The following is a 26,911-nucleotide window of genomic DNA, read 5'->3' on the forward strand; positions in this document are numbered from 1 at the left end:
TCTCCCTCCTTCTGCTCCTCATTTGGACCTTGGGAGCTCAGTCCAGTGTTCCAATGTGGGTCTCTGTCTCTATCTCCATCCATCGCTGGATGAAGTTTCTATGGTGATATGCATGATATTCATCAGTGTGGCTATGTGATAAGGCCAGTTCAGGCACCCTCTCCTCTGTTGCCAAGGACCTAGGTGGGGACATCCCCTTGGACACCTGGGAACCCCTAAAATGGCTCCCTTAATTAAGATATCTACTTCCCTGATCCCATAACCACCCTTCCTCCATCTCAACCATCCCATTCCCCCAAGTTCTCCCCAATCCTCCCCTTCTGTCTCCCCATCTCCCCTTTCCCTCCCCCCCACCACCATGCTCTCAACTTTTGCCCAGCGATCTTGTCTACTTCCAATATCCAGGAGGATAAATATATGTTTTTCTTTGAGTTCAGCCTATATTTTCTTAAGCAATGAAAAAAGTACCAACAGAATTATTTTATTCAGATTATTTTTAGGAGACAAAATAAGAAAACTAATATGAATTAGAATTTTTTTCAATAACCAACTTGCTTTTTCTGACAGAAATTGGAATGCCCCTCAGCTGTTTGTGACAGTATTAGCAAACTCACATTTGAATATTGTTTTGTTGTTTTTCTTTAGATGTGTTCTTTGTGCCATTGTCCTGGAGCAACAATTGGCTGTGATGTGAAAACCTGCCACAGGACATACCACTACCACTGTGCATTGCATGATAAAGCTCAGATCCGAGAGAAACCTTCACAAGGCATTTACATGTAACTGTTTCATTTTGCTTTGTTTTAAAGCAATCATACTTTCCTTCAGCTTTTATAGTTTCTCCTCATTCAAAGCATTTCATTGTCACTATAAAGGCTGTTTTGATATGTAATAGTTAAAGAAATGATTTAGGAAGTGTAACAGTGAGATTTAAAAAATTCAGTTTATGAATGGGGTGGACTGTGCTGCTCATTTTTGTAATGTGGAAGCTGAATTTAATTTAGTTCATGATTTTGTATTTTCCCCCTCAGGGTTTATTGTCGAAAACACAAGAAAACGGCACATAACTCTGAAGGTATGTCTCATCAATCAGTTTCATGTTTCAGGAAGAAATGTAAATAAAATATGAATGGTGATTTGTTAAGGTTTTTCTCAAGATAGTTCACACAGAAAAAATATTAATTAAACACTTCTTGGCCTATTAGCTTATACATATTTCTAGCTAGCTCTTATATCTGTGCATCAGCATGAGATTATGGCCTACCAGCAAGGTTCCACCATCTATTTCCTCCTGTGGCTACATGGCATCTCACTGACTCCACCTACTTTATATATATCTTCCAGCCTGGCTGTGTTCTGCCCTGCTATAGGCTGAAGCAGCTTCTTCTATTAATCAATGATATACAGAGGGGAGTCCCACATCAAGGGACATCATTATAACAAACTAATGTAAATAAGAGCTAATTTTGAAAGAAAATTTTTACCTCAGAGATCTTATAAAGTATACATTGAAAACTTATGTCACATTAGGAAGAAACAGTGGTAACAGTGATGTTTCTGGAAGGGTGCTAATTGGAATTCTTGCTTTCATTAGCTCTTATAGACAATGTGAATGTAGGAATACTAATGTACTTTGGATCAGCATACGTTCTAGGAAAATTTCAACACATTGTGGTAGCTTTATGTGGTAGCCTTATTCATGATTTTGCTTTCCATTGTTTCATTTACTTTTGGGCTCTCATGATCCAGAAATATTAAGTAGAAATTTTCAAAATTAACAAGTTCTAAGTTACTTTTGATTACAATATGTTTATGTTTCATTAATAGTTATTGTTGTTAATGCTTTATTGTCCTTAATTTATAAGTTAGACTTTATCATAAGTAGGTATATGTAGGGAAAAAAGTTTAGAATTATTCATGATTTTGCATATTGACTAGGAATTTAAAAACACATCCCTCACTGTATGTATATATGTGGAGATATATTATTTTTTTCCAGAAGAAAATAGATACTATACAAGTAACTAAGATTTAAAAATAGAAGTTTATTTTGTTTCCACTTAAATTTATAAAACTAGTTTAATCATGTTTACATATTGTTAGCCAATTTGCATCTGGTCCTTAAAGCATGAGGAAGTTAGTTCTCAAGTTGGATTCTGACTTGGGTCAAACCTTTTATTTTTTCTTTTTCTGTTTTAAGTGTGTGGGTGTTTTGCCTGCAGGTATGTCTGTACACCATGAGCATATCCTGTACCCATGGAGGCTAAAAGAGCGTGTCAGGTCCCCTGGAGCTGGAGTTACAGACTCTTTTGAGCTTCCATGTGGGTGTAGGTGATCCAACTTAGGTCCTCTAGAAGAGCAGTTAGTGCTCTTAACTGTTGAGCCGCCTCTCCAACCCTGGCTCAAACCTTTTCAAATAGATGGTTTTGATAATGTCTACTAGCAGTATAAAAATGTCTACTAGCAGTATAAAAATGTCTACTAGCAGTATAAAATGGATGAGATTCAATCTCAGATTAATTTTAATTTTTCATTTAACTTGGACTTAAGTCTTTAAATTTTTTTGTTAGCTTCTAAGTCTGTTCTGTTCAAAATTAAAATGGATCAAATACTGGTATTTTAGGAAGTTGATGATCCTTTTGAGACAGGGTCTCTCTATTATCTAGCCAGATTCCCTTGTCCCTGCCTCCCAAAAGTTTTGGGATTAAAGGTGTGTGCCACTATGCTGGACTTGTTGCTGATCTTTTTAAAGACTTAGCTAGGGCCTGGAGAGATGATATAAAGCCTTCTTGAAAAGGATCAGAGATGGATTCCTGTGGTGATACTTTGTTTGTAATCTAACAAATAAAACTTGCCTGAAAATCAGAGTGCATAGTTAGCCACTAGTTTTTAGCTGTAGAGGCCAGGCAGTGGTGGCAGAGGTAGACAGACCTCTGTAAATTGAAGGTCACCCTGGGCTACACGAAATTGATCCAGTCCAAAAGAGAAACAGAGCCAGGCAGTGTTGGCTCATTTCTTTAATTTCAGTACTCGGGACTCACACACCTATAATCCCAAAACTAGGGAAAAGTGGAGGCAGGAAGGATATTGCTGGGCAGAGAGAATACTATAATGTGGGGGTGGGGAGGTGGGGGGGGAGCAGAGCTCAAGGCATTCAGTCTGAGGATTCGTGGAGATAGGATCTTGCCCCTTCAGTCTAAGGATTCAATAGAGTTTAAAAGTCTCTCTAGTGGCTGGCTCCTTTACTTCTCTGATCTTTCAGCATTTACCCTGATATCTGACTTTGGGTTTTTATTATTAACCAATTAGAATTCACGAAATAGATTCCCAACTGCCATGCCGGGTAGTTCCTAGGGTCTGATTCCTCTGGCCTCCATGTGCACCTGAACTCTTGAACACCTAACTACATATCTCTCTCTCTCAACATACACATACACACACATACACTAAAAATAAATCCTTAGAAAATTCACTTACCTAATTACTGGTATAAATAAACTGGTTTCCCTTTCTGATCTCTTATACTTTGCTTTTACAGTAGAAAACCATACTGTTTTTGCATCTGAAGTCCATATTAATTCACGCTGCTTAAAAATACAGTCATCATATATGTGCACTGAAATATGCATGATACTTAATGTTAATTAAAATTTTTGGAACAAATGATTTAATAGCTACACATGCTAACTGTGATTTGGTCATCATACACTGTATCCATGTATAGAGTTATTATGCTATATTCTACAAATACATACAATTAAAATAATAGTTAAGTATAAATTCAACATTGAATATAGATAAGCAGGCACACATATACATAAGTAAAAATAAATTAATTTTTAACAAACTTTTTTGTGTGCTCTTAAAAAGGAGACTATAGGGCTGGTTACGTGGCTTGTAGTAAAGAGCATTTGATTCTATTCTAGAAGACTAAAGTTTGGTTTCTAACATCCATATCAGGTAGCACACATCTGCCTGTGACTCCCAACTCCAGGGGATCCAGTGCCCTCTTCTGGCCTCTTTGGAAATGACCGGAAATTTGGAAATTTGTTAAGCAATAAGAACAAATACTTTTTGAGGTGATGAGTGTGATTGAAAATCCCATACAGCTATTTTTCTATTTTTTTTCACTCAATTCTAGAATTCTTAATTAAAAATCTTTTGTGAAGGGTTCTAAGTAGGGGCTGGCAGTGTATCTCAGTGGAAGGTGGCTTGCTTGTTATGCGCAATGCTGGGTTCTAACCTAAACACTATATGAAAAAGGAAGAAAACCATTGTAAGGAAGCTTTCCCATCATTCACTTCCTTCAGATTTTAACAGTGTATCTATACAGCACCCTTTTATGATTAGTGTAGCCATCTGTGTTAAGAGCTGAGGATTAAGATTCAGTATATGAATATACTGGGACAGGATACTTGATATACTTAAAGATGATTAATATATGCTGATTAATATAGCTGGCTCTTATTTTATTTTCTGGCCTGCTGAAACTAGTAGTACCATCTAGTGGTTAAAAAAAAGCCACTACAGTGCAGGGCATACTAAGAAAGGTTATTAAAAATTGTATTATTTTTACATTTATTTATTTAGTATGAGCCTGTGTTTGTGTGTGTGTATGACAAAAACAATTGTTGGGAGTTGGTTTTCTCTTTCTATCATGTGTAATTCAGGATTGAACTCATGTCTTTAGCCTAAGCAGCAAGTGTCCTTACTGCCTGAATTCTCTCAAAGACCCAACTAGAATGATTTTGAGTTCCTTTTGCTGAGTGAGAGAATTCTAGTTATATTTCATACTTTATGAACAACTTCAAATTGGCTTGAGTTTCTGGGTTCATGGTATACTTCTGTAGACTATCAGGCCCTTTTGTTTTCTTGGTATATGTTTATATTTATATTCTGGAATTTGAGGCATAATCTTATCTTTAGTTTTAGTTGTATTTTTTTGTTTGGCTTTGGTTTTTTGTGACAGGGTTTCTCTGTGTAGCTTTGGGGCCTGTCCTGGAACTTGCTTTGTAGACCAGGTTGGGCTCGAGCTCACAAAGATCCGCCTGCCTCTGCTTCCCGAGTGCTGGGATTAAAGGCTCACGCCACCACTGCCTGACCTTAGATGTATTTTTATCTTAGGTGCCTACATGTATGTCTGTGCACCATATGCATGCCTAATGTCCATGGAGGCCAGAAGGCAGCTCTGGATAGTTGCAAGCCACCATATGGGTGCTGGGAAGGCAAACAAGTATTTCCCAAAGTTACACAAAGGGAAGCATTTTAGGTGATACTGAGGTATCAGGGTCTGACTTTAGGAATTGGGTACTTGATGGAGGACATCATTGAAGGTAATGTAATTGAGTGGCTAGCTTGCCCATATGGTCAGTTGAAATTAGCCAGAATGAGGACTGTTGGAACAGAGAAGAGCTGTGTGCTAAAGAAAGCCTGTTGTGTTAGGTAACATGAGCAGGAGAGTTTATAGTTAGCAACTGGGAGAGGAAGAAGTGAGTGTCATAGATCCTTTTTACCCAGAGTGTAGTCTATAGGTCAGCAGGATGAGTAACATCTATGAGTTTATTAAAAGTGTCTAATCTTAAGCCTTACATTGACTTTCTAAAAAGGACTGTCTTTTAACAAGATCAAGCTTGAGAAGTTCTGGCTTAGCTAAGTGGTGTGGATGGAAAGATACCTGGCTTTTTACAAAGCAATAGAGATCAAGCTTTGAGAGATGAATGACTTGTCAACATCAGTAGAATTTTGCTTGATGTTCCTTCTTTGCATCATCTAGTGTGGTAGCTATGTGTGATATTGACTAGTGTTCTTAAACTTTTCTATTCTTAGTGGGAAGTTTATGCATTAAATATGGGCAAGAATGAACAGAATTAAATCCTATGTAATTCGTCTAGTTGTGCTGTTTTGAAACAGGGTCTTATTATGTAGCCCATGCTGGCCTCCAGCTCAAGATCCTGCTGCTTGCAGCCTGAGTGTTAGTTTTATGGATATATTTTACCATGCTTACCTAAGCACTATATCTTTACATGTTTTTCTTGTATGTATCTGAGTAGGAACTATATTGTTTATTCCCCTTTTTTTCAAGACAGGGTTTCTCTAAGTAACAGTGTAGGCTGTTCTAGAACTTGCTTTGTAGATCAAATTGGCCTTGAATTCCAGGAGATCCTCCTGCCTCTGGCTCCTGAGTGCTAGGATTAAAGGCATGCACCATCTCTACCCAGCAGCCTTTAATTTTTTTTTAACTTGATTTTATGTGCATTGGTCTGAAAGTGTCAGATCTCCTGGTCCTGGAATTACAGATGGTTGTGAGCCACCATATGGGTGCTGGGAATTGAACTCAGGACCTCTGGAAGAGCAATCAGTGCTCTTAACCGAAGAGCCATCTCTCCAGCCCAGCCTTTAAATTTTTTAAATTATTTTTTTTTATTTTTGTGCGTTTGTGTTTGTGCATGCATGTGTATGTATGTATATGCAAGGACTGAACTCAGATTGTCAGGCACAGTGGCAAACATCTTTACCCACTGAACCTGAGCTATTTCTCTGAACCCTCTTTAAAGCGCATTTTAAAAGCAGTAAGTACAGGGCTAGAGAGATGGCTCCGCAATTCAGAGATCTAGGTACTCTTACAGAGGACCTTGGTTTAGTTCCCAGCACCCACATGGCAACTAACAACTGTCCGTAAATCCAATTCCAGAGGGTCTGACACTTTCTTCTAGCTTCTGGAGACACTGATACACTTGGTGCACAGACATATATTCAGGCAAAACACGCATACACATACAACAAAAAGAGATACAACTTCAAAAAATTTTAAATTAATCAATTTGGGGCTGAAGAAAGGATCAGTGGTTAGGAGCACTTGCTGCTCTTTCAGAGGACCCGAGTTCAGTCCCCAGTACTCACATCAGGTGGTTACTCCTCTTACTCCAGCTCCTGTGGATCCAACATTTTCTTTAGGCCTTTGCAGAAACCAGCATGAATGTGCACATCCATACACAAATACAAAAAGAAATCTTTTAAAAGCTGAGTATTGATAATAGCAACTAGCTCTAGCTTATTGCTACTAGTCTATGTTTGTAAAAGTACATTAATAGACAGTTTATAATCCCTAAACATTTGATTATCTATAAGGAGCTATGATTATGAGTGGTGGTTTGTTTAAGATCATTTTTAGGCTATGGATTTGATCACTCAAACCTATAATCTCAGCACTCAGGAAGTCAAGGAATTCGGGCAGTTGCCGTAAGTTCAAGGCCACCTTAGACTACAAAGTAAAAACCTATCTCAAAACAGGTTAAAGGGGGTTTGGAGAAGTGCTGCTGTTGAGAGAGCCTGAGTTTCTTCCTAGCACCTACATGGTGGCTCGTAACGGTTTACCACTCTAGTTCTGGAGCACCAGGCACACAGGTAGTAAACTCATACATGCTGGCAAAACATCCGAACACATAAAATAAAAATAAATCTGTTTTTAAAGGTAAAAAAAGTAAAGTAGAATAAACATTGTACTAACTTAAACATTCTCATAAGTGATGGAAAAAGAATCCTCATTCTTATGATTAGAAAAGCAGCACATTGCTTATTTAAAACACTAAAGAGTAAAAAGGTGCAATTAAAATTACCTTAAAACTTGCTACATGTGTGTGTGTGTGTATGTCGGGGGCTATATGCATACCACAGTGTGCATATGGATGGAGGTCATTTCTCTCCTTCCATCATTTGAATCCTAGGGATCGAACTTAGGTTGTCAGGCTTGGCACCAAGCACTTTTACTTGCTGAGCCACCATTTCTGTGGACCTAAAATTGGTTTCAAAAATTCTCTCACCTCACTCTCTGGGACTAATTGGTATAACTACCTTATAATCTAATATTAGTGTTATCCCTGAGTTTATATGTATTCAAACATACTAAATGAGTTGTTCTTTTCCCCTATCATGAATCATGAATGTATATCCTAAGAAAGATATTGGCATCTGAGAATAGAGCTGATAGAATTTCTCATTGAGAAATTAGTTTGTAGAATTACAGTCAGTAACATACTAAAGGAAAACCAATGAATGTATTAGAAGGTTTTGTCTAAAACTTATAGGTTGGCCCCAAGGCAAATTAATGTTTGGTTTTTGTACCATTCTTAATACTAAATACATTATCTTATAAGTACTTATATTAAAAATGTTTACTAAAACTATGTCTATGTATGATGCATGTATGTGCCAGACAGCAGATGAGGATAACAACTTTGTGGTGTTTCTTTCCTTCTGTCTTTATGTCAATTCTGGGGCTTGAACTTAGGTTGCCAAGCTTGGCAGCAAGTACCTTCACCCACCAAGCCATCGCATATCCTCAAATCTTGGGCCTTTAATAAATAAATATTTATGGTGAATAATTGAATGAAATACTTTGTTAATTGTAGAATTCTTTTCTCATTTATGGGTAAAGTAGTTGTAAAATTCCTAAAGAGTTTAATGAAAGTACATGCAGCTAACTCACTAATGGCTTTTTATTGCTTGTGTTAGAGCTTCTTTTTGTACTTAAGATATGTTTAACTATTTATCAATTAGTTCAGTCATAAATGGCTTTAAAGTTGGAGTTGTTCGTTCAGTTATCACAATGGATGAACCATATATATCAGTGCTGTCCATAGAACTGCAGTGATGGAAATTAAGGTCTCTGCTAATGCTGTTGCCATTTGCCCAGTGTGTCTAATAAGTTCTTGAGATGTGATCAGTATGTCTGAGATTATTTTATTATAATTGTAATGATGCTGAAAAGCCACACAGCCAGTATCACAACACTTATTTTTAATATGCCCCAGACCAGTCCTCTGTATTTCCAGGGCCCATTTCATGCTAACGAGAAGCATAGCTCCCAGACCTAGCAGACCTCATGGACCTAGTGCTGGTTGTTAAAGTTGATCCATGTAAAGCTTTGCTTTCTTTCTGAGCAGCTGATTTAGAAGAAAGTTTTAATGAGCATGAACTGGAGCCCTCATCTCCAAAGACTAAGAAGAAAAGTCGCAAAGGAAGACCAAGGAAAACTAATTTTAAAGGGCTGACAGAAGACACCCGATCCACATCTTCCCATGGAACAGACGAAATTGAAAGTAGTTCCTACGTAAGTAGAAAACTAGTGAATTCCTCCTGTTTGTTGGAACATGAATAGTTCCGTTTAAACTGTGTCTACAGGTAAGATATATTGTTTGAAGTGTTAATAAGCTTTGAATCCATTTTAAGTGTCTTTTTCCTTTTATATTTACAGCGGGATAGATCTCCACACAGGAGCAGTCCTAATGACACCAGGCCTAAATGTGGATTTTGCCATGTAGGGGAGGAAGAAAATGAAGCAAGAGGGAAATTGCATATATTTAATGCCAAGAAGGCAGCTGCGCACTATAAATGCATGGTAGGCATGGTTCTTAAAAGGTTTTTTTAAAAAAATCTTTTAGCTGGTAATCAAATCTAGTGCTTTTGTTTCAAATATTGTTTTAGATCCTTGCATAGTGAAGTATTAGTTACTTTCCTCATTGCTTTGACAAAATACCCTAGCAAAGCAACTTAAGAAAGGAAGAATTTGGGCTGGATGTAGTGGTGCATGCCTTTAATTCCAGCACTAGGGAGGCAGAGTCAGACGCTTATCTGAGTTCTTAACCAGAGAGCTACATATTGAGACCCTGCCTCAAAAGACAAAAAGAAAAGGAGAGAAGACAAAAAGAAAAAGAGGAAGGGTTTGTTCAGTTTGGATTGTGGTAGGGAAGCGGTGGTATGGCTGGGACATGAGGCAGCTGGTCACATTGAATCCACAGTCAAGAAGCAGAGAACAGTAAATGTTTGCTTCTCGTTTATTCAGTTTGGAGCCTCAGCCCATGCAATGATGCCACCCACCTCAGCCTAATCTAGAAATTGTCTCACAGACATGCCCAGAGATTTATGGGCATTTATTTATTTATAATCTACATGGTGATTATAGATTGTGTCAAGATGACAATTAGTACAAAGCATCACAAATAATATGTTATGCTCCCAAATCTTTTAGTTTTTTGAGACAGGGTTTCTCTGGGTAGCCCTGGATTTCTTGGAATTTGCTCTGCAGACGAGGCTGGCCTTAAGCCCAGAGAGCTCTGCCTCTGCCTCCCGAATGCTGGGATTAAAGGGTGTGTGCCCCAAATGTTAGCATACTTCAGATTTTTTAAAAAAAAAAAACAAACCAATATTTGAAGTAATACTAATTATAGTTACCATATCAAAATACTCTGTAAGTCTAAGAATTTCATCTTTATAATCATTTATTAAATACAAATGTTTATAAATGCCTTGGGCTTCACATATAACTTAATAAATACCACTGTTGTAGTACTTAGCACTCTGTAAGTTGTTTATGAATGTACCTTTCCTAATAGACTCTAAAATTCCTTGGAGAGATTCTCTTCTTGCATCCTTATATCCTGGCCTTATTTATCTTTTGAGCTTGGTTGTATCGAACTAGTCATCTCACTTAAAATTAATTTTGAAAAGTTATTTATATACTAAGTTGTTAATAGATGTGAAATCACAAGCCTATGAGCCCAGCAATTGGGAAGCTGAAATGGAGAAAACGTCTTAAGTTTGAGTTCAAGGCCAGCCTAAAACACATAGTCAGACACTGTCTCAAAATCTAAGTAACTGGGCCTGGGAAATGGCTCAGCAGATAAAGGCGCTTGTGCTCCCAGGACTTGTGTAACAGAAAGAGAGAACTGACTCATGCAAGTTCTTTGACCTCCACCCTCATGCTGTGGCACATATAGAAATATATGGTGTAATAAAAAAAATTAAGACCATATCACCCCAAATAAACAGAATTCTGGATTATAGTACATACTAGATTTACCCAAAATTTTCTTTTTCAAACTGTGTTCTCTCCAAGGACCCTCATGGAGTAGATTTTAGATATATATCTGTTTTGAAAACACAATATCAAAAAGGATTCTAATCTGTATTGCTAGTTGAAGTTTGCCAATTTAATATATTTTTCAAAACTTTCTGGAAATATTAATAGTTGGGCAAACAGGGTAATGGTATTATTGAAATCTTTGTTATTTAAAGCAGGTTATAATCTGAGCTCCAATTGGCAATCTTTTTGTTGGGTTTTTATTTCCATTTTGGTTTATATTGCAATGAGACATGAATATATTTAAAATACTTGAGTTGATATTGATTATTTAGGCAAAATCTTGCTCTGGGAGTTATAGAAATTAATGACTTGTTACTGCACTGCTTAAATTGTTCTTATAAGAACTGCTAAGTGGTTATGTTCTGCATTTTTCTTTTGTAGTTGTTTTCTTCTGGCACTGTCCAGCTCACAACAACATCAAGAGCAGAATTTGGAGATTTTGATATTAAAACTGTACTTCAGGAGATTAAACGAGGAAAAAGGATGGTCTGTGATTTTTATATATATATATACATATACACATATATATTGCATTCGATTCTGCTTTAAATTTAAGGCAAATCTCATATTTATCCAGTTATCAGAAATTTAATATGAAGTATTTCATAATTTTAAATATAACCTGATTATTGGTCAGTAGCTTTAAGAAGCACAACGTTAGAGCTGATGAATGTGGAGGGCCAGTGGAATGCAAACCTCTTTCAAGTTTTATTGTGAAAATTTCCTCTATTCCAATTCATCAGTCACTGAGAATTTATAGCACTTATTTCACCTGTGCTTTTTATTCTTACTGCTTGGAGTCTTTCATTGGGGTGGGGGTGAGGGTGGGTTGCTCATGCCTATGTGAGTGCATTTGGAAAAAAGAGTCATGTCATATGTCCTACCCTGCCCCTCTCCACCTTGTGCCTTTGAGATACAGTATTTCTCTGACCCTGAAGCTAGGCTGGTGGACAGTGAATCCCAGTGGTCTTCTGTGAATTGTCACATTTGGTTCTTTCCCCTTTTTAGATTTTATCTTTGTGTGTGTGTGTGTCTGTATATACATGTTTCTGCATGTTCCTGTAGAGGCCAGAAAGAGACATTAGATTCCCTACAGCTGGAGTTATAGAAGGTTGTGAGCCACAATGTGGATGCTAGAACCAAACCTGGATTTTCTGCAAAAGTGGCCATCTCTCCGGCCCCTACATTTGCTTCATATATCCCTTAGATAACACAGGCCAGTGCCTCCTCTTCCAATCTCTTTTATCTTTTAATTTTATGTATATAGATGTTTTGTCTACATGTATTCATGCACATTGGTGCCCAGGAGGTCAAAAGATGGTATTGGGTACTCTGGAACTGGAGCTAAAGACAGCTAATTGTGAAGCACCATGTGATTGCTGGGAATTGAACCTGGTTCATCTGGAAGAGCAACTAGTACTCTTAACTGCTTAGCCATCTCTCCAGCCCCCTCTATCTCACTTTCTCTGACTTGTTGAAGAACACAAACTATACATTTGTTTGCTTTTTAAACTTGTTTGTCCATCCTTCATATTGCTATCTAAAGTGGGAATTACAGAGACTAGAGAGATGGCTCAGGGGTAAAGGGAATGTACTAGTGTTTGAGTTTTGTAACTCTAGCTCCAGGGAATGCAACACCCTCTTTTGATTTCCACAGGTGTCTGCACTCACATGTGTATGTTTCTGCACACAGATACTCCACATATACATGATTAAAAATAAATCTTTTGAAAAATAAGTGACTGGAGAGAGGACTCGGTGCTTAAGAGCCCTTGCCACTCTTTCAGAGAAGCTCAGTTCAATGTTTAGCGCCCACATGATGGTCCGCAGCCATCTTTAAGTACCATTCCATGGTCCCTCCACCCTCTTCTGGCCTTCGCAGACACTACAAGCATATGGTGCATAGAAAGACATGCAGACAAAACACCCATACACATAAAATAAAAGACTGGGCCGTGGTGGCACACTCCTTTAATCCCAGTACTCTGGAGGCAGAGGCAGGCTGATCTCTGAATTCAAGGCCAGCCTGGTCTACAGAGAGAGTTCCAGGATAGTCAAAGCTACACAGAGAAACCCTGTTTCAAATAAATGAACAAAACAAAAAACAAAATAATATATAAACCTGGGATAAAACTGGACTCTCTGAACATAGCAGACAATGAGGACTACTGAGAACTCAAGAACAATGGCAATGGGTTTCTGATCCTACTGCACACACTGGCTTTGTGGGAGCCTAGGCAGTTTGGATGCTCAACTTACTAGACCTGGATGGAGGTGGGGGTTCCTTGGACTTCCCACAGGACAGGGAACCCCGATTGCTTTTCAGGCTGAGGAGGGGGGGGACTTAATTGGGGGAGGGGGAGGGAAATGGGAGGCGGTGGCGGGGAAGAGACGGAAATCTTTGTTTGTTTACAACAAATATATTCTTTTATATTTAGGATGAAATGTTGGTAGGTTTAAAATATCAGAACAAGATTTTTGAGAGTTATTTCAAAGTAAATCATTTTTGTATTCATTTAAAAAAAAAGATCTAAAAAACAAAGTGAGTCATTTGAAAAATTAAATAAGGGACTGGAGTGTTAGCTTAGCAGTTAAGTCCTCTGCTCTTACAGAGGACCTAAGTTCAATCCTCAGCACCTGCATGATACTCAACTGTAACTCCAGTTCCAAGATCTAGGCACGCATGTGGTCCACATACATGCATACATATATACATACAGGCAAAACACTCATAACACAGAAAATAACTTTTAAAAAGAAACTGGGAATTACACATAAGGGTATGAATAGATTCAGTTTCAACACTTGGGACCATATTAGTATTGTACAAGAAGGACTCTATCTTCCCCTGGGTTACCTATCGAGTACATTATGGCTGGTCCTGGATGGGGTGATCAGTTTGTTGTGAAGTTCTCCTTCACTCTTTCATGTGGTAGCTTCAGATATTTATGGTCCTTGTCCAGCTCCACTAGAAATGACTTTTTCTTTGTGGAACTTCTTATTTTCAAATGTGACAATTGTCTGTTCTTTAGATTCAGCTCATTTGGTTGTTAAATTTGGTTACTTTGAAGCTGAAATCCTTAGTACTAAACATAGGAAAGTCACCTTATCCTCCTGTGTGGTGGTGCTGTGTTATCTAGACAGAAGTCTAAATAAGTGAGTGGGACAAAAATTCAGTTCTCTTGATGAATTTATTGTATGACTCTGTTAAAGGTTAGGGTAAATGTTAGTCCCCTGTGTCTACTCCAGTAGAAATTAGTGCATCATGGTCCTTTCCTACCAGTCTAAACATAAAAGGCTAACTGCAGTAGAATACGTGTGTAAGCTATTTACTATGCCCCTCTCCTGGGAAACATTCTGGGGAAAGACAATCTGCCTACCTCTTGTTTGTCAGACTTACTGCACTGTGAAACCTCTTTTGCAGTGGGCACCTGTTAATCTCACAGTATTATTTAGGAGAAGCTGAGAAGTTTTGAAAAGATTTCAGCCCCATAAGTCTCCCTTTGCCATTCTGGAAACTTAGTAGTGAGCCTCCTAATGGAGGGATTGCTTTCCTGTTTTTCTCATTTTTTTCCAATCATAATAAGAAAGGATATGATTTCAGGAAGGAAAAGGTGTCAAACCACTAAAATACCTAATGTTATTTTTGTGCTTGGCAAAATTAAGGAGTGTCATCTGTATTTATAGTCCAACCATATATGTTGTCACAGCTTTGATTATATGCTATATAACTGTGCTTTTTTGGTGTATTTTTTAGTAGAAAATATCTGCTGTTTTTTTTATTTTTAATATTTATTTTTGTTTGTGTGCATGTGTGTGTGCTTTATGCACACATGGATAAGGGTACCCATGGAGGCCAGACGTAGGCATCTGGTACCTGGAGTTACAGGCATTTGTGAGCTGTGCAACATGGTTGTTGGGAACTGGACTCTAGTTCTCTGCAAGAGCAGCAAATACTCGTAATCACTGAGTCATTTCATCAGCTCCTGGCTGCGGTTTCTATAGAAATGGAAGTAGTTGGCTAAAATATACTTAAAATAGAATAAATAAGATTGCCTACACCTTGAAGTACTGCTTCTAACTGTTCTTTTTCTTTAAACAGAAATGCACGCTTTGCAGTCAGCCTGGTGCTACTATTGGATGCGAAATAAAAGCCTGTGTTAAAACCTACCATTACCACTGTGGAGTACAAGACAAAGCAAAATACATTGAAAATATGTCACGAGGAATTTACAAGTAAGATAACAACTGTCTGTTTCTTTAAAATGCCAGGAAGTTAGTGCCCTTAGAAAGATGCACTGCTTTCTTCATCTCTATGCTTCAACAGTGTTTCAGGCAGTTTTAGAACACTGATGCTATTGTATCAGGAATGAGGACTACAGTTAGCATTTTTCTCTGACTGTATGCGCTGGTCATTCACTAGTGATCACTCAGGCACAAGACTGTCGTTGGGAGAGTTTGTTAAGCTCTCCCAACAGCTCTACCGTTTAATTAAATGAGAGACAAGTCAATGCTCAGTTATACATTATGTAAGCATCTAGATGAAAAAGCTAACCTAACCTGTGGTAAGAAGTGTTTGAGATTTTGCTAAAAACAGAAAACAGAATTGCTGGAGCTGAGATGTAGAAGACAAAGGTAAACACGGTACAGGTGTTCTGTTGTACACATGCCAAGTAAGCACTCTAGCACTGAGACAAATTCTAGGGTTGCTTTTGTTTTTTTTCTAAAACAAGGTTGTCCTTGCTGGCCTTGAAATCACACATATCTGCCCCCTTAGTGCTGGGATTAAAGGTATGTACACCTTGTCTAGCCTTCCAATCTTGCCAAGACGTCTTTTGGCTTTATCTTCACAACTGCACCCTAGTTGAGATTATCCACCATTTTCACCTGCTTCATCAGCGATAGCATGGTAGTTCATCTTGTCTCCTTTCTGCTTCTGCTTGACATACTTGGATTAAAGTACTTTCTTGGTGTGTACGAAGTTCAGTCCTTGCACAAGACAGGGAGACAGAATATCTTTTGAAATTTGGGATTGCATATCATTTTTTTGTAATTGGTCTTCCACTTACTTGTGTGTCTATAGTAGTTCCATTCCTTTCATCAGATGGAGAATGAATTTGATAGGAATCCCTGGAACTTGATTTGCCCTTGAGAGTTGTGAAACACTTCCATGGACTTAATATTTAGTAAAACAATAACTAATATGCAATTAAACATACTTCTGGGTCTCTTGTTTGTAGAAAAAGCAGTTGTACGTTGAGTCATCAAGCCCTTTGGGGGCACATATAACATGCTAGTGCTCTCAGGCCGCTAAGCAACAGATAATGCAAATATTATATAGAGAGCTAACAAGAGATGGGAGACTTCTGCTTTATTGTGTAAGACTTGCTTAACTGTAATAGCAAACCATTCAAATCAAGCTGTACCTGTCTCATCAGTGCGTATGTTTGCATAAAGTCAATATAAACTATAAACATAAACCCAGCTCTGTAATCCGATGTTTAAAATTGGAAAATAAGTGTTCATGTGGTCTATTGTAAATTAGTAAAGAAAAACCATGTCTTCACCTTCCAGGTAAATGGATGAAAGGCCACTTTATAACTTTGAGTGTCAGTTTCAGAACCTTAGAGTATCATCTCAATGATACCTTTGCTAAGTTAAGAATCATGATAAGGTGTCCAGGAGAAAACAACAAATAGTTTATTTAGCATTGAAGGGAATGACCCCTGTTGCAAGGTGGGCCTCGGAATTACAGATGCAGATTGAGTCTTTTGGAAATGTCCATGTCTGTAACCTACCAGCCATGTTTCAGTTCAGTAGGGCTGCAATGAGGATCAAACTTGAGGTGATTCTTGCTCATGCTCATCTCTAATGGAACAATTAGACTGAGCATATGTATTCATTCTGATTAGGAACAAGACAAAGGTGCCAGCTACCAGCATTACCTTCAATTGCTCTGGAGGGTTAGCTCTTGCAACAAGAAAAGAAAGGGGCTACAGCATAGCTCAGTGGTAGTAACCCAGTTGACTAGAACATTCAAGAGGCCCCAAGTTTCATTCCCAGCACCACACACACACACACACACACACCCCAACCCAGATGTACAGTGCAAAGGAATCAAGTTTAAACTCAGGAAAATAAATGAAAGCACAGTAAGATTGCACTACATGAGATGCCTTTTAAAAGGCAATTTCAGTAATAATTGGTTTTAAAATGTGAAGGAAAAATGTCCCCCCCCCTCGGTCCCGCTCCTTAACTTTAACCAATTTTAAAAAAAAGTTGCATTTTGCTAAGCACTCAGATGAAGCATATTACATTTCTTAATAGATGGACTTCGCATTAAAAGATACCTAGTCAACCAAATTAATCTAGACACCAATATAAAGTTAAGCAAATCCAAAAATGTTGACAGTTTTCTCTTAGTAGTAATCAGAGCATAGTTTCTGTCGCTAGTAAATTGGTGTGCTCTGTGTAGCAAAATTGCAGCTTAAATAAGATTGATATTCTTCACCTATAAGGCACACAGAGGGAAGATGTCAGATGTGGGAGGCAGTTGCTTACAATCTGTTTTCCATTTATTCTGTCTGAGACACTAAACAACTCACAATTTTAATGGTTGTGTGGTTTTCCACTGTATGGGTTAATTGGCTTTTTATTGGTTCCTGGTTTAGACATTTAGATTAATTTTTTTTAGCTGTCAGGAAAGTATTTCAGTGCTGGGTTGGCTTAGCTGGTAGAGACCTTACCTAGCATGCATAAAGCCCTGTGTCTGAGTTCAATCCCTATCATATCATAAAAACAGTTGTGTATACAGTACTTGGGATGTGGAGGCAGAAGTTCAGCAGTTCAACATGCACTACTACATAGCAAGTTCAAGATCAGAATATGGAGGCTGGAGGCTCAGGAGTGCTAGGGCAGCCGCAGCCACAGTGAGTTTGAGGTCAACTTGGGCTTTATAAAACTGCCTCAGTGAAACAGAACAAAAAAAAAAATATCCCAAATTGGTATCACTTGTACCATAAGTTTGAGGCTCAACTAGGCTACATTTGAGTTCTAGGTCTGTCTGTAGGACTGCTTGTTCTCATTGGCTACATAATGAGACCCTGTCCCCCCAAAAACCCCACATAGCTTGTATTCAATTATAGTACTCCAAGTCCATCCTTACCATCTGTTCTATTCAAATGTTGGTTTTAAACCTTGTGAGAAATAAATCTTCATTGATTCTTTGTGGATTGCACATCTTGCATCCTGATCCCATTCATTTCCCTGTTCCTTCGTATCCTGTCCTCTGCCCCCGACCACCCCAAAATAAAACTTAAAAGAAAAGAAAGGGAGAAAAGTGGGGGAAATCTCATCATGGAAGCCACACACATGTCACAGTGAGTCACACAGTGTGCCCTTTAGTCCATGCGTCTTTGCTTGAAAGTATTCATTTGCTGCAATGAGTCATTGATTGGTCTGGTTCCAGGCCTCTGGCTTCTGCTGGGTCCTCTCTCCACTACTGACCACAAGAGGGCACTGTTCCATCATTGCTGTAAAAATTACCTAAAACCGAGTTTGTTTGTTTGTTTGTTTGTTTTTTTAATAATTTTAGTTATTTATTTTTGAGTCAGGGTCTAGCTCAAGATAACCTTGAACTCTTTTTTTTTTTAAAGATTTATTTCTAAAACCGAGTTTGTAAAAATTACCCAAAACCACCACCATCATCTTCTCCCCAGTCTTTCTTTTTTCTTCTCTTTTTTTCTTGTTACAATATACTAACTGTATAAAGGGGTTTTGTTCGTTATAGCATGCATGTTACATACTTTAATCACATTTAGCCCTTCAATCCCCATCCTTAATAGTCTCCTTTTTTGTTGCATGGTCTTTCTACCCCCTAGCTTCCACACACTTGTCTTTGTGAAGCTGATCTTAATTAACAGAATGATCTCCACTTCCATCCATTTTCCTGCACCAATACCAATGCATTTTTCCTGGCTAGGTAAAAGTCTATTGAGTGCATGTACCATCAGATCACCTTTTTCTATGATTGTGTCTGTGTGTGCATGCGTGTGTCATGTGTGTTTCTTGGAATTGAATATGTACATGCTAGGTAGATACTCTAGCATTGAGCTATATTCTTGGCTTTCTCTTCTTTCCTTGTTTCTTTTCTTTACTTTTTTTTGTTAAATATTTATTTATTATGTATACAATATTCTGTCTGTGTGTATGCCTGCAGGCCAGAGGTGGGCACTAGACCCCATTACAGATGGTTGTGAGCCACCATGTGGTTGCTGGGAATTGAACTCAGGACCTTTGGAAGAGCAGGCAATGCTCTTAACCACTGAGCCATCTCTCCAGCCCCCCCCCCCTTTTTTTGAGCCAGGGTCTTACTAGGTTGTCTACTCGGGCCTTGAACTTGCATTCCTCCTTCCACAACTAATTATCAAAAGCTACCTACATCATTTTCCCTTAAAAACTTCATGACTTTCAAATATACAGTCTAAGAAAAAAAAATCACTCCAGCAAGCACTTGCTTGTGTTCAAGGGAAAGCTACATATACAAGAACTAACTCTGCCTTGGGCACTGCTGCCTTAATCATATAATTTAAGTATAGCACCATTAGGGGGACAATTGGAAATCACATGACCCTAGAAGTGGACAAGATCAGTTGTAGAGCATCCTGATTGACAGACTGAAGCTGATCAAACTCAGCTTTATTCCTGGTTTGTATGAAATGGAGTGAGAGAGAACCAAATAAAGTGGTAGTAGACAAATCCAGTTTGCAGCTGACAAGCTGTTCCAATGCCGTCTTAAAAGGGTCGGTGTTCTGAAATGAAAGGAAATTGGCAGGGCCAGTGTAGATGAAGAAACAGCCAAGTACAATGCAGGGAAACGACAGATTCCTAAAGAAGGCAAGGAGGACGCTCATGATGCAGAGGCACTGGAGGACCTTGAGGAAGGCTATGTCATGAAATACAAGCAGAAAGTCACAGGGTGTAGAGAATGGATCTCTCTGTCTGTCTGCTCATTTTTCTTCTTTCACCATGTGGGTCCTGGGTATTAAACAAGGGCATCTGGAGTTTGGGACAAGCACCTTTAATTATTCTTTGGCCAGAGAGATGGCTCAGTGGCTAAAAGCACTTTTTGCTCTTTGAGGGAAGGGATCCAGTGTCTTTTTCTGGTTTCTGGATGCACATACATACAAAAAACACAAAGTAAATATTTTTTAAAGCTATAGTTCTCAAAATGTGAATGTAAATTATGTAACTGAAGTAAATTTGTAACATTTCGTTAGTTCATTTGTTTACCTGAAAGTTGATTTTTGGGTTGTTTTAAAACAGGGTGTCACTCCAGAGCAGACCTCACAATTGAATAGCCCTCCAGAGTGTCTAGAAAAGTTGTTTTTTAAAGAAATTTGTTGCTTTTCTTCTATTTATTTGTTGGAGGCACATGTGTGGCATTGTCTATGCAAGTGGAGACCTTTGGGGAGGCTAACTTTGGGGAGGCCGTTGTCTCCTTCCAGCATGGGGCTTATCCTCAGGTGCCCTTCCCTGATGATGATGGATCTCATGGTACTAAGCGTGAATGAGGAAGCCCATAGTTTATAGGGGAACCAACCTCTGCTAGTGATGATTTCATTATACTCTCATCAACATTCGACAAAGGACTGTGAGATGTTTGTCTTTTGTCATTGTAGACTATATTGTAAAAACCATAGTGGAAATGATGAGCGAGATGAAGAAGATGAGGAGCGAGAGAGTAAAAGCCGGGGAAGATTAGCGATTGATCAGCAACTAACCCAGCAGCAGCTTAATGGAAACTAGGTATGGAAGTGGATTTGACGAGCTCTCTTGTGAGAATACCATGTACACTGAAACAGAAAGACAATGTGCAGCAAGAATTTTAATCCTATTGTATTGAGTTACGAGTGTAGTGCCAGAATGCTGAGGATTGTCTAGGCCTGTACAATTGTGTTTTTTTTTAAGCTGGTCAGTTTTAGAAGCATAAACACAAGCTATCTACTTTATCAGTAAATATAGTCAGAATGTGAAATCAATAAGCTATCCCTATTTATCCCTCAATAATGTTATATTCGTTATATCACCTTAAGCATCATATTTTACATGTTTTATCATCTTTTAAACAGGTTCCTGGGACAGAGAAAGTTAGAAAACTGAGAATAAGACATCTGTAACTCCTATGCTTTTTTGGTTTTCACTCTTTTCTAAATTTAAAAAAGGGTTTGTAACTTTTTACTGCCCCACTCTTAGATCCTTTATTGAACTGCCTCTCTAGATGGCCAAATTTGCCATATTGATATTATGTAGCTGTAGTTTGCAGTTTCTGGAAAGCAATCGAAACACTATTAACCATGTGTATACTGTCAGCAGTTAAAACAGACATTGGATGAAGTAAACTGTATTTCTGGACTGAACAAAGTTCTGCTATTTAGGATGTTTAAGTTTGTAGTGGATCCATGCTCAAAGGAAGCCGGAAGCAAGTTGTACTTCACCATGCAAGCACGCCTCTGGTGGCGACACCTGGTAACTTGTGAACCTTTTTTGTCATACTCAAGCAATGGAAACTACAAATGAAAAGAACCTTCTTTTTATCTTGGCTTCCACAGCAAATGTTAAACGTTTCTTCCAAGAAGTGTGCTGAAGCCTTCCTATGGTCCTTTTTAGAGCCGTTCTCACTGATCAGGCATGGACTCTGGGCAACTGGGGATGATAAGCTCTGAGCTCTAGCGCATCTTCCAAAATTCTCTTGTCAGTACACCTTTCTGTGCTGTACAGAGAACTTCTGGCAAAATAATCTTTGACAGTAGCCAATTAAACCTCTGTGAGATTAAAGAGGTTACCAACGCGCTAAGGACTTTGGACACCATGTCCAAAATGAGTTCCTGTCAAGTGCCCTGTTGTGTGGAACACTTCACATCCTGGTCCAAAGTATATCAGGAGGTCTCCTGTGCTAACAGATTATAAAGAAAAAGAAAAAAGGCTTTGAGGAAAACAGTATTTATTTTTGATTTTGTGACCACTATTTTAGAAACTTTATTTAATGCTTTCAGTCATTGGTTTGCTTACATATTGAATAGGCTTTTGTGCCCTGCTTTCTTCTAGGGCTCGGAAGTGTTTCTTAATCACCAGGTTTTTAGAAAGGATTTCCACTGGCGTCTCTCGCTAGTGGCGCTCTTCCACTTACCTGCTGAAGCACATTTATATATTTCTTTATGGCAAAACCAAAAAAAAAATAGTTGTGATCTGCCTAATATTACCATAGCACCTCAGTATGAAAGGTAGGGATTCTGAGCTCTGAATTATTAGTTAACCTACCACAATGACCAGATTTGCAAATAACAACATACTAACTTGACTGTACATTGATCTTTTCTGCAGCTGGTTGAACAGCATTTTTAAATGTAACAGGTGGAAAATTACACTGTGCTTATTGACTGAATTTTTAAACTGCTAGTCCCTTAAGATCATGTTTGTTAAAGTGTGTACTTACACATTTACTTAAATCAAGGGACTCGATGCTTGCTTTATTTTAACCATCTTTTATTGTTATTTTAGAAGGAAACTAGCTTTAGTAGTGGATTGCCTTGTACGTCTTCTCCTTTTGCTCTTAATATGCCATGATGTGTATGTGATTAGTTTTCAAGGTTCATCATGACTTGAAGTGCAAGGACAGATCTCAGTTTGTTTACCAAGCGATGTGACTTTTTCCAAAGGATCTGTACTTTATTTCCTTTGTAACAGCTTGAAAACATTATTTTTTAAATCTTTAAATCACTGTGTCTAGGTAATTTTTACATTGTGTGCCATAGAACTTACCCATGGAGAAATAGAGCTCCTTCATTTTTGGACAACTACTGTAATGAATTTTTTAAGAAAAATGGAAGGTGCCAGGGGTAATTATGGCCAGTCAACAATTATATACAGGACTTCAAATACTATAGCTGTCAGTTGATGGATTTGATATGTAGTAAATGTATGACTTTGTATGGGTTTCTTAGCCCTTTCTCTGCCACTAGCAACCAGAAAAGCACTTTACCTTTTGGTTGGTTAGATAAGTGGCTGACTACCTGTTTTTCTCACTGTGGTGTGATTGGCTAAATAACCTTCATTTAAAACTGAAGTCACATTAAAAACTCATGTTTGGGTGTAAACTTCCAATATTTTGATTCTTTGTTTCTGTTTTCATTCTATGCTGAGTAAAAGTGCCTTACAATGTAAAAATTGTACAGTACTTGTGTTCCCAAGTAGCATCTTCATCACCTGGCTAGTAATTACATTGTGGTATTAATATTTAGATAAATGGACCTCAGCAGTGTATTTACTGTACATCTCTTAAGTCCTTAACTGTAGTTTTAATAAGCATGACATTATTTGGTAAATATATGGCATTTACATCATTTCCAAAAATACTGCCATGGCTGTCTTATGCGTATTTTAGCCTGAAATTTTGATGCGTCTTTTTTCCTGTTTTTTCTTTGTTTTACTCTTTTTTGTCATTATTAATATTAAAACGTGTAATCTTTGCAAGCGTATATTGAAGATTATTCTGGTGCGTTTATTGCCTTACCAGAAAAGTTAGTAGGAAATGTTCTTTAGAGTAGAAGGGTAGACTTGAGTTTCTATACTTTAATAAGTTCCTGGGGGGAGGGGGTGTTTTACTTTCATCTCATTGTTTAAAAACCCACACCTGAAGTAAATTTCATTTCAAGGATCAGCAGTTTCAAACTTGAGGTGGTACTTGTTCAGTATACACTACTCAAGATACTAACAGAACAACGTGATCTGCTATTGAATCGAATCTATGTACTTGAACAAATGTGTGAATCTCAAATATCTCAAAGCAAAAGTGTTGTAGAATGTTGTTGCTTTTTGAAAAAGCACTGAAGTTAGACCAAGGCACAGTTTTGTTTTAACAGACATTTAAGTTAATTGTAAAGATAAGGAATGCTTCATGGGTCAAAAATCAAACATTCCTCACATGTTATGTATATTTTGTTTCTGTTATATTGGCTTTATTTTCAAAATTGTAGTTTGTAGTATTAGTTTCCTTTTATTGGTATTCTCGCATATCCGTTCAATAAATAAGTTCTGAATTTCAGATCTGTGTGTCTTTTTGTAAGAGAGTGTATCCACGGTTGTTTGGTAATAACAGTAGTGCTTTCTTTGTTCACTCTCGCTTTACTCCAAGTGAAATACAAAAATGTAGTATGTTTAATTGTTTGAAGGTAAACCAATATAGGAGGAGGGCTAGAGAGGGAGTTCAGTGGTCGGGATCGGCCAGCATACTCTCGGCCCTGAGTTCAGCCCCCTGGTGCATACCTCAAAAGCAGTTGGACTGGAAGAGTCTGGTTGAAAATGAATGTGAACAGTTTGGAGTTTGACAATATAAAGATGGCGTCATGCAGAGGAACAGCAACCTTTTAAAGACAATAGAGTCACATTCTGTCTTGGTCCTTCTAATACATGGTTCAGATCCCCAATACAAGTCCGCTGCCACCAAGTCAATTTGTAAACTCTGCAAATGAACATATCAAAACACCCAGTACAGATTAGCTGACAAGTAATGGTCATTCAGCTATTCCACCTGCTTATGCTGGAACTTTGCTCGTGTGTTGAGCTTGATCCTACCCAGGTCAGGAATCGAAGCTTCAATTCATGGACTGTATGTCTCCCATATGTAGTTTCTAACCCTGCATTCTTATGGAGGGATAGCTGAAACGTGCAATCATGTGCTTTTCTACAAATGCTACCTACTGGTTCCTGGCACAAGTTTGTCTCTATGCATTTAAAATCCATGACTAAGTCTCATCTAAATGACTAATAAAATACGGAAATGAAGAGCTATATGGGTTTTTTTTTGCTAATACAACTTTTGACAACTTGCTTATTGTTTCCATCTGCCATTCCTAGCAATTGCTAAAGGTCATATTGAAGCCCTATTACTATTTCCTAGGAAAATTCAATAACCAGGCCATTTATTTAGAGATAAGGTATCATATAGCACAGGTTGACCTATGATCTCCTCATTCTTCTGCCTCCACTTCCCAAGTGCTAGTATTACAGGTGTGCACAGCCATGCCTAGTATACCTACCAGGTCTACCAGGCCCATCTTTTTGAAAAAGGATGTGTGTGTGCGTGTGCGCACATACACACGTGGGAGAAAAAAAGAGATGTTCCACTCCTTAAGAAGACCAGAAAACAATTTTGTCATGTGCTGGGGACCAAACTTGCATCCTCTGCAAAAGCAACAAACTGAGCTGAGCCCCAGGTCTACCCTTTATTAAAGATGCCAAAACAAAACCTCCTATTTGTATATTAAGTGTCTATCTAGTTGTGAAGGCAAGTGCTAGTTTCTGTATCACCTAACCGCCTTGTTTGGATGAGGATTCAAGTGGACATTAACAATAGACAACACAAATATATGGTTGACTTTATTTAGAAGATGGAAACTGTCAAGTAACTCTTGCTTGGAAAAAGTTACATTTGAAAATGTTACTATAGGGCTGGAGAGATGGCTTAGTGGTTAAGAGCATTGCCTGCTCTTCCAAAGGTCCTGAGTTCAATTCCCAGCAACCACATGGTGGCTCACAACCATCTGTAAAGAGGTCTGGTGCCCTCTTCTGGCCTTCAGGCATACATACAGACAGAATATTGTATACATAATAAATAAATAAATATTTAAAAAAAAAGAAAATGTTATTATAATGTTACTATGGGAGGCGTGTTGTCCATGAGGTCAGCGTGGTGAAGCCAGTCAGGCCTGACATTTTGTGAAGACAGCAGAGAGCCACGCATGGTGTCACACACCTTTAATCCCAGCAGTAGCAGTTGGGAGGCAGAGACAGGAGGGCCTCGTGGACCTCTGTGAATTCAAGGCCAGCCTGGTCTACAAAGCTACATAGTGAGATGTAGCCTCCTATAGAAGGAGAGAGGCAGAGGGCAAAGTGGCTCATAAACATAATCCCAGCACTGGGGAGGGGGCAGAGGCAGGACGGTCACACATTTTAGGGCCAACTTGAACTACCTGGTGAGACCCAGTCTCAAAAATAAACAGTGGTGCACACCTGTAATTCCAGCACTTGGGGGATCAGGAGTGTAAGACCACCCTCATCTACCTAGCAAGTTCAATACTTGCCTGGGCTACTTAAGAATTTGTCTCAGAAAAGAGAACACATCACAAACTTCCAAATTATGCCTTTGCCTTCTGTGACTGTGTTATGATGCTAGGGGGGAGATAGGGAAAATGAAAGCCAGATGGACAAGGCCCTAGCTAGGTGTATTGTATGACTGATAATACTTGAATAAAGCGATGTGAGAACAGTAGAACTGTTTAAGGAGCCTGTTAGAACCTGTCTTGAGAGAGAGAAGAGAGAGAGAGAGAACTGTGATGTGGTGGGTAATCTTGGAAACAAGACCTGTTACTAGGTATTAAGAGTTAGGAATATCGAGGCAGAAATAATGTAACATGGATGCTGGGTTTCAAGATGTTTTGTTTTCCTGTAGAGTGATTTCTCCAGAAGGGTGAAGTGCTTCCACATATTTTAGAAATCAGAACCACTTAGGATTTTGAAATTATTTATAAGAGTAATATAAGGATTGGAGAGATGGCTCAGCAGTTGAATTTATACATTGAACAGCTTAACCACCTCAAATCCTAGTTCTAGGGGACCCAGCACCCTCTTCTGGTCTTCTTGGGCTCCTGTACTCATGCACACATACCCACATATAGATGCACACATATGCATATAATAAAAAATAGAAGTAAATCTTATGGAACATTAGTTTAAGATGTGTTACATTTGTTTATGCTGTGGAACATTTGTTTAATGATGCAAAGATGGTTGCATTCTTTTATGTTGCATTTGTGAAGCTGTGTTACTTTGCCTTGCCTATCTAAAGCACCCAATTGGCCTAATAAAGAGCTGATTGGCCAATAGCTAGGCAGGAGAAAGCAAAGTCGGGACCACGAGGGGTGCACCCACCCA

The 26,911-nt window shown here is 38.4% G+C and overlaps 1 protein-coding gene across 2 annotated transcripts in view; it reads left to right on the forward strand.

Annotated features, from left to right (window-relative positions):
- The window catches only part of Phf6 (PHD finger protein 6), a 41,894-nt gene extending 17,877 nt beyond the window's left edge, over positions 1-24,017 (forward strand). The window contains exons 4-11 of one of the 2 annotated variants that reach the window (XM_005358461.3): positions 646-779; positions 1,032-1,075; positions 8,943-9,109; positions 9,254-9,397; positions 11,303-11,407; positions 15,024-15,157; positions 20,602-20,728; positions 21,052-24,017. In XM_005358461.3, the coding sequence (XP_005358518.1) occupies positions 646-779; positions 1,032-1,075; positions 8,943-9,109; positions 9,254-9,397; positions 11,303-11,407; positions 15,024-15,157; positions 20,602-20,728 (855 nt within the window). In that variant the 3' untranslated portion in view covers positions 21,052-24,017. Of the gene's footprint in view, positions 1-645; positions 780-1,031; positions 1,076-8,942; positions 9,110-9,253; positions 9,398-11,302; positions 11,408-15,023; positions 15,158-20,601 lie in introns of both variants that reach the window. The other variant, XM_026784844.1, reaches the window with a different exon arrangement.
- Positions 24,018-26,911: the final 2,894 nt, after the last annotated feature.

This window comes from Microtus ochrogaster, chromosome X (assembly GCF_000317375.1).
Source record: "Microtus ochrogaster isolate Prairie Vole_2 chromosome X, MicOch1.0, whole genome shotgun sequence".
NCBI lineage: Eukaryota > Metazoa > Chordata > Mammalia > Rodentia > Cricetidae > Microtus > Microtus ochrogaster.